Source organism: Barbus barbus, assembly GCF_936440315.1.
Source record: "Barbus barbus genome assembly, chromosome: 4".
In the NCBI taxonomy this organism is placed as follows: Eukaryota; Metazoa; Chordata; class Actinopteri; order Cypriniformes; family Cyprinidae; genus Barbus; species Barbus barbus.
In genome coordinates, this window is record NC_136732.1 from 31,097,764 (window position 1) to 31,106,353 (window position 8,590).

General features: G+C 38.3%; 1 protein-coding gene across 7 annotated transcripts in view; it reads left to right on the top strand.

Annotated features, from left to right (window-relative positions):
* The window catches only part of LOC306865490 (RNA binding protein fox-1 homolog 1), a 148,813-nt gene extending 144,715 nt beyond the window's left edge, over nucleotides 1–4,098 (top strand). For all 7 annotated transcript variants that reach the window (XM_079410112.1, XM_079410110.1, XM_079410113.1 and 4 more), the window contains 2 exons: nucleotides 799–874; nucleotides 2,097–4,098. In XM_079410112.1, the coding sequence (XP_079266238.1) occupies nucleotides 799–874; nucleotide 2,097 (77 nt within the window). In that variant the 3' untranslated portion in view covers nucleotides 2,098–4,098. The remainder of the gene's footprint in view (nucleotides 1–798; nucleotides 875–2,096) is intronic.
* The last annotated feature ends 4,492 nt before the right edge of the window (nucleotides 4,099–8,590 follow it).

An 8,590-nucleotide genomic window follows, 5' to 3' on the forward strand; every position in this document is an offset into this window, starting at 1 on the left:
GCCTAATTTCTCTGCCCTCTGATTGGCTCTTTATCTGGTCCAGAAACACCATGCATGCATAACAAGGCTTTATTCCAGGTTGTTTTCGAACACAGTGATCTTAAACCCTGCTCAAACTTTGAGGGAGAACAGGGTGAGATCTCGGAATAAAAGACACTATGAAAAACTTTATAAAATATGCTTATATAAAATAAGCTCACATTTACACTAAACATCCTGCAGCAATTTTCATAAAGTCGGCCCCAGATTAGAATAATAAACAGATGTTTTGTTTCGTTTTTTTGGTGCAAGTACTGTAAAACATTGATCGCTGGTCTGTTCGATTTTTTTTTTTTTTTCCCTGTGATGTATTTTTTTGCCTTTTTGATCAATATGCCTAAATTAAACTACAAAAAATTGAAGGGTTGTTTGTGCAAGTGTGTTGAACTAGAAAAAGCTAGCAAATTCCTCTTGGTACCGATTTGCAAAGTTTGTACATACAAACAGATGTTGCCGTAAGCGCGGGCATCCCATAAACGTACAATTAGAGTGAACAGAGCATCTAGTGAGGTCTTGCACAAGTGGCCCTTCAACTTTCAAACAGTGATGTCTTCCTCTTTGACCTGTGCAGCATGACTGCAAGAGCCATGTGATCTTCTCCTCTCTGACTTCATTTTCCAAACACTCTGAAATCATCACCATACGTAGTTGCTTCAGTCCGTGGTGTCGTATATGACTGTATGACATTTGTGTTTGCATAGAAAAGAAGCGATTTTCAACTTGGCAGCGTTATCTGACCATCTCTCCGTGTTTCCACAGTTACGGACGAGTTTATGCTGCCGACCCCTACAACCACGCACTTGCTCCAGCAGCCACATACAGCGTTGGTGCCATGGTGAGCGTGAATTTTCAACTTTACCTGCCTCGATTCCTCTTTCTTTTTTCCTCTTTCCTGATGACCCCTTTATTTATCCCTTTGCTGCTCTTTTCTCAGTGCACGCTTGTCATGTACGCTCATTCTTTTCCCTTTTCTTCCCACCTTTCCCTCCTGCATGGATTTTAGCACTGCTGACATCTCCTCACTTAAACTTAATTGAATTTGTCTCTTGTGCTAACGGCAGCTGAAATGCCACATTAATCCTCCCAGTAAACGTGATAAATGTCTTAATTTCTTGGCAGTGTAGTGCATGTTAGTTATTATATTTCTAATTTTGTGAATATCACCTAGCCGAGCGCTCCCCTTAATGGAATAATTAGTCATTTTGATAATTAAATCCATCGCCTAAGTGGTGCTGTAGCAACAGCTAAAAGAGGGAGGGAGCAGAGGAGAGACGATGTGATGAAAGAGTGCGAGGAAGACCGACAAGAGACTCCAGGCGCACACTGCGATGTGTGACTTGTTTGTACGTGGACTGCTTTTGATCGCAAAATGTCCACGTTGTATACAGAACGCACACTGCAAAGATGCATAACATCTGTAAATGTTGTCTAGTTTTCCAGTAAAAATGCTTAAAACATTTGTATAAGTTCATTTTACTTTTTTATTATAAATTGAATTGTTGGAAAGTTATACGTTTCTTGTTTTAAGAATAAACCTCTCTAAAGGTGTGGTCACATTTATTATTGCTCTGTGTAATTTTGCTGGCGAAATACAGTTGTTTCTGTAAGAATCCACACAATCTGCAATTTGGCGTGAGGGAGAATTTAGTTGTGCAAATTCGCCACGCAAACTAACAAAGCCGCTTTGTTCTGTGTGAGCTATGCTGTTAAGAGCAGACAATTGAAGGTTTTATAATGCACCTGAATTTCTTTTTACTTTTTTACTTCAAGACTCTGGAAAATAAGACAAAAATGCTTTTTGCAGCATATGAAACTGCATTCGTTGCTTATTTCTTTTTATTTGCTCTGTTAACTCATGTATTTCTTTCATCCCGTTTACGTTTTTAAGTAGCTAAATGCATCTCTTCTGGCATGAGGTGTGTTGGTGTGCTTGCTGCATGATGGAACGTGATTGGTTTCGTCCGGGGGGTATGTACGGCAAATAGCCTGAATGCTAGCGGAGGTCTCCTCTGAACTGTGTCAATTAAACGTGTCCAAACCCGTGGCTTCTCTTCCAGAATGCTTTCGCTCCCTTGACTGATGCCAAGACCAGAAGCCACGCCGATGATGTGGGTCTCGTTCTCTCTTCTTTGCAGGCTAGTATATACCGAGGTGGATACAGTCGTTTCGCGCCATACTAAAAAAAAAAAAAAAAAAACCTTTCAAAACCTATTGAGAATCTTCCTGTGGGGGTAACGGAGGAGTAATTCAGAGGCCTGGGTATTGCAATACATGCAGTAGTGCATCATTTTAGCATCTCTTAAGAGAGAGAAGACAAAAACTGATATTTTTCATCTTATACCTCAGATATTTTGTGCTGTGTATTTTAATATTGTGGGTTTTTAATTTCTAAAGATTACATAGATTGTTGGCTGTAGAGGTTTCTGTGGTGATCTAGAGAGCTGCTAGATTTTAAAAATATGAAAAAAAATAATAAGATACAAATTGTTAGGGCTTTATCATGTAAATGAGTATGATAAATAGTCACTTCGGGGTTATCATATTTTGTAAGAGTGTAAGTGACTAGAGTCGTCCAGTGGTTTCTGCTTCCATTTGACATCGCCTTTCGTCTTTCTTTTGGTTTCTTTTGTTTCTGGGATCTGTGCCGTAGAGGAAGAGTGTGCAGGGGGTTGTGGGTAGGAGTAGATACGGGCGTGGTGGGCGAAAGACCGGGGGCTGTCCCCCGAGTGCAGCGAAGACACAGAGCCGGTCAAAGAGACCACTGAGGTATCGATTATTTAAGCTGTCTTCTATCAGTCATTACTCAAAGCCAAAGGTTATGTTCCTGGGGTGTTCAATGTGTATATTCAGACTATACATATCAGCTCGTAGAAACGCCACAAAAATTCACCATGACAGTATTTTACTGTTTAACTATTATCTAGTCCTTAAGTCAGACCCTTGCTAGTTTAGGCCTACCACGAGATGTTCTTTTTATATTGCAGTACTTCCAGTACGTCGATTGATATAAATGCTGACTTTTATAATACGGGAGAGACGAAACTTTAAAAAAAAAAACAGATGGCGACGGTAGTGCCGGTTATATTTTTTTTCTTTTTTTTTTTTTTTTTTTTTGGTTTGGTTTATTTTTTTTCTCTCAGAAGTTAAGAAACTCTGATTATTTGTACAAGACGAGAGTGGGAAAAAATAAACTAACAGTGTATTAAATTTGATCTGTGCAGTGAAGATGTTCTCTTATACGAAAAACACAACTGTATAATGTTTTAGATTTAGTGTGGTAGACCAACTGTTAGAGAAAGGTGTCTCATTTTTTATGGAATCATACACAGATTTATATCAACACTTTACAAGTAATGCAATCATTATGTAGATATAATCATAGTATTTTTGTCAACTGTACAATTTTGCACACACACAACCTGCAATTTTTTCATCACTACTTCTTCTTCTTCTCACTTGTGGGACGTTCCGTTGTCTGTTTTCTTTTGGTTCTCTGCTTCTTTCGAGTGTTTCGTTTTGATATCATTTTTAATGTGACATCCTTTGTACTATTATTTTCTAGAACACAGCCTTTACACTTTGAAACTGTTTGATTATCGAGAAACTGAGAAATATATGACTTGTGAAAAAGATATCTATATGTAAATAGGAATAATGATAACTATGTCATTTACAAGTGCTACACAAACAAGCTGTCGAGGTGTTCTTGAAGAGTCGCAGCTTGGCTGTGCATATGCGAAAACTTCCCTTCATGTTGTTTACAAGTATACCTAATTAGAGGTGTTTGTCACATATCTCATTTTTCTTTATTTTGTATTTATAAAAGTTTCAATTGCATAAAATACAAACAAAAGAGCAGCTCCAGTTTATCCAGCTGCAAATATCCTCTTGTGTACTGTGTGCGTCACATCACACAACTTGGCAAAAATATCTTACCCACTGCTGTGATTCTGCTCTTTCTGCTTTAAGTACGTGTTGTGGACAGGCTTTCTCCTTGTCATTGTATGTGCATGCACTATGATCTGCATAACAATAACCATCAATAAAGTTTCTCAAGATAACGTGAATTTGTCTCGGAATTTCTTTGCACCATGCCGGCTGCCGGATCTTATATTCAGATGATGGAGTGCGTTTGTCCTCTGATCTGATTTAATTGACTAAAATTGCATTGAAAGCTCAAGGCGAAGAGGAAATGATCATCTCCGAGGAGGTTAAGTGGAATTGATGCTGCCAGGTCTGAGGTGGTCATCTTTACGCCTTTAAGAAGACTCTGTGTTTGAGAGCGAAATCGGATTCCTGCGGTCTGATTAGGTTATCCCACACACTTTCAGGGTTATGAAACATCTCCGGTCTGCAGACATTTCCAAAAAGGAAGCCGCAATATGGGCTTATTCTAGGGTGCAGTTGAGGTTTGAACCAAAAAAGTGGAGCACAATCACAAATAGCTGTAGATTTTTTTTCATTTGCATACCGGTCCTACAAATGACAATATTCCAAACATGCTGTGAAGAACATTACTTTGGAGAATGATGGGATCCTCTCGTCATCAAACCTGAACCTGTCTGCCCCGCATAACTGTAAGTAGCAGATATTCATTATCTTTCGCTCATTTCGCTAAGGTATGACGGAATTTCATAAATGATGTATAGTAAAGATAGTTCTAATTGAAGAAAAGAAGAATTGCCCCACATTCTCGATTTGATCAGTGTAATTGGAAAAACTTAGCCAGGGGTTCCTTGGAAAGATAAGCAATATAAATGTTTAAATGTGATGAAGGAGTCACATTATGCTAGGTAATTACAACACCTCTTCACAGAAATGGGTGATCAATAATTAATGTATCTTGGGTTACAAGTCGGGGACATAATTTAAAATTGGTTATTAATTCTATTATGAAAAATGTACATTCTCTTCAGATTATGTTGCCGAGTCCACAGGGAGAGGTAAAGGAGGTCTGGTGGTTTTAATTCAGTCTCTCTCTCTCTCTCTCTCACTCGCCGCTCAGTCCCTCTTCCCACCGGCTCTATGAGAGCTGTCAATAATGTGATGATTTATGTTTCTGAATTAAATCACGTATTATATGAAGTAATTTGGGTCTCTTTGCTCAGTTTGATTGGCTGAATGAGACTGGATTGATTATCATGCAGATTGGAGGGAGTGGACGCTGGCTTTCTCACGATCGGTCAGCCGTTGCTCTCTCATAACACTGCAGACTTGCAAATCACAGTGTCACTAGGATTCAATGTGGGATTTTTCAAAAATTCAGATGCACTGAATGGAGAAAGTTCACCAAATATGGATTGTCCACTAATAAAAGCTGGTTTAAACTGGTCATCCACCCTATTCTTAAGGCCTGTTTACACCAAGAAAGACAACAACAATATTAGCATCTTCACCAGGGCACAATATTGTTTGTTTATTATAAGCATGTGCTGCAATTATTTCTTATGGCACTTTAAATGCTGAATCTCGTTAAAGCAGGATGAATTCTGATTGGCTGTCAATGTATTTATCTTTCATCAGATGGAAAAAATCTTTTTGAAAGTGATTACAACAATATCTTTAGAATAGTTGTGTTGTGGACTGAAGGGGCCTTCCAGCCTATTCAAGCTTCTCTATAACTAGTTCTATCAACAAACCAGGCTAGAAGAGAATCTGAGACCAGAAAACCATCTTAGACTGGTTTAAGCTGTTTCAGCAGTGTTGCTTTAAATCAGTTATTCTCAACCTTTTTGATTAAAAAATGTTAACTTCTAAATTTACAGAAATTAGAAGATTTAAAAATTAAAGTGACGAAAATAATTAAATTGTACAATTCCAGAAGTCTATGGATTCGACTTATTTTAAAGCTTGCTTTGTCTTATTTTATTTTAGAGGCCGATTCACACCATGGATGATGATATATATCTATAAAGTTGGTTCAAAAAACAAATATAACAATAACAACACAAAGAAACGATATCATTGGAATCATACAAGACATACAAAAACATGACAATCCACAATCACAATGAACACAACTTTAAATCACTCAAGCATTTAAAGTACCGGATGCTTACATAGAACAAAACATGCTCGTCCGTTGATGTAGACGCTAATGTTGTTATTGTTCTTGATGCCAACTGGTCTTAAGTCATCTTGAGGCCCCCTAGTGGACCCCAGCCCTGTTTTTAAACATTATACAGTCACAGACTTTTAAATGTAGCTATATATGTTCATTAGAGAGACAGCAGGACTGGGCTCCTGGAGGAAAAGGCCATACGTCACGACACTCGTAATTACATAAACTGTCATCCCATTGCAGTTTACCCTGCATCTCCGCAGCCATTCGTCACGAACGGGACCTGCACGAGTTCCTGTCATATCTAAGATTTGTGCACTGCACCTAGCAGCCTCTTGCCTGTGTGAGCTTTATCAGGCCCTCGCACTTAAATTGTCACCAGTCGGCTGGATTTCAAAAAATCTTTTTGAAAGTGATTACAACAATATCTTTAGAATAGTTGTGTTGTGGACTGAAGGGGCCTTCCAGCCTATTCAAGCTTCTCTATAACTAGTTCTATCAACAAACCAGGCTAGAAGAGAATCTGAGACCAGAAAACCATCTTAGACTGGTTTAAGCTGTTTCAGCAGTGTTGCTTTAAATCAGTTATTCTCAACCTTTTTGATTAAAAAATGTTAACTTCTAAATTTACAGAAATTAGAAGATTTAAAAATTAAAGTGACGAAAATAATTAAATTGTACAATTCCAGAAGTCTATGGATTCGACTTATTTTAAAGCTTGCTTTGTCTTATTTTATTTTAGAGGCCGATTCACACCATGGATGATGATATATATCTATAAAGTTGGTTCAAAAAACAAATATAACAATAACAACACAAAGAAACGATATCATTGGAATCATACAAGACATACAAAAACATGACAATCCACAATCACAATGAACACAACTTTAAATCACTCAAGCATTTAAAGTACCGGATGCTTACATAGAACAAAACATGCTCGTCCGTTGATGTAGACGCTAATGTTGTTATTGTTCTTGATGCCAACTGGTCTTAAGTCATCTTGAGGCCCCCTAGTGGACCCCAGCCCTGTTTTTAAACATTATACAGTCACAGACTTTTAAATGTAGCTATATATGTTCATTAGAGAGACAGCAGGACTGGGCTCCTGGAGGAAAAGGCCATACGTCACGACACTCGTAATTACATAAACTGTCATCCCATTGCAGTTTACCCTGCATCTCCGCAGCCATTCGTCACGAACGGGACCTGCACGAGTTCCTGTCATATCTAAGATTTGTGCACTGCACCTAGCAGCCTCTTGCCTGTGTGAGCTTTATCAGGCCCTCGCACTTAAATTGTCACCAGTCGGCTGGATTTCATGCAAACTTTCTCGGCGCTCGTGACACGGGTTGATACAGGAGGTGCACATTATGAATGAATGACTGAGTGAGCTAGAGGGAAGCAGGAGGCAGCAGGGCAGAAGCTAATCGCCTCTCCATCATATCTGTTCTGCTCCACTTTCTCCCGCAGAGTCTCTGATAATAGACATTTCATCAGAGATTAGGCACCAGGCCTCTAAACACTGCTCCAGGGGAGCCCTCGTGTCACTGCCAGCGCTACGACTGCACGCCGCTGAGGGAAGCTCTTCACCCTCCTCTTCTTCCTCCCGCAGCCCTGTCTTTTTCCGGAGTCTCCAAATGACTCATCAGACCCGTAATGCAAATGAGAGCTATGTTGAGATGCCTGGGTCTTGTTTTCATTCGACTGGAGCCCAGTGGAATTCACCAACGTCGTGATGCGACCCGCCACTTTAAATTTCAAAAGGCCGCAGATTTGATCGTGTCTGCTAAATTCAGTTTTACTGGGGGCTCTCGGTTCACGTGAGGTAACGTGTCGAGTTTGTCAGCATTCCTGAGGTGCTGCAGATGACATCACCACTGTGCAGAAAGAGCTGATGTAAGTGTGATGTATGCAAACATTAATGTGCATCACTCTGTGTGAAGACATCAGACAGTGCAACTGCTGAGGCACACTGTATCTTTTAGCTTTCTTTTGGCTTTCGAAAGCACTCCTAAAAAGGATAATCCTAGTTCTGAATTCTGATTGGTTTATATATAGTGTTCTAGCCATGATAAAATAAAAAAAGTTATATGCAGGAAAATCCCTATCACTTTAATATTACAGTTCAGAAGCTTGGGGTCAGTAAGATTTCTTTTAATGTTTTTGAAAGAAGTCTATTATATATCATTATATATATATATATATATATATATATATATATATATATATATATATATATATATATATATATATATACTGTATATATGTATATATCTATTAGTGCTGTCAAATGATTAATCACATCCAAAATAAAAGTTTTTGTTTACATAATATATGTGTGTGTGTGTGTGTGTGCTGTATATTTATTATGTATATGTACATACACTCACATACAGCATATATTTGGGAAATATTTACATGCATATACATTTATATTCTTATATTTAAAATTATATATTAATATATTTAATATATAAGCATAAC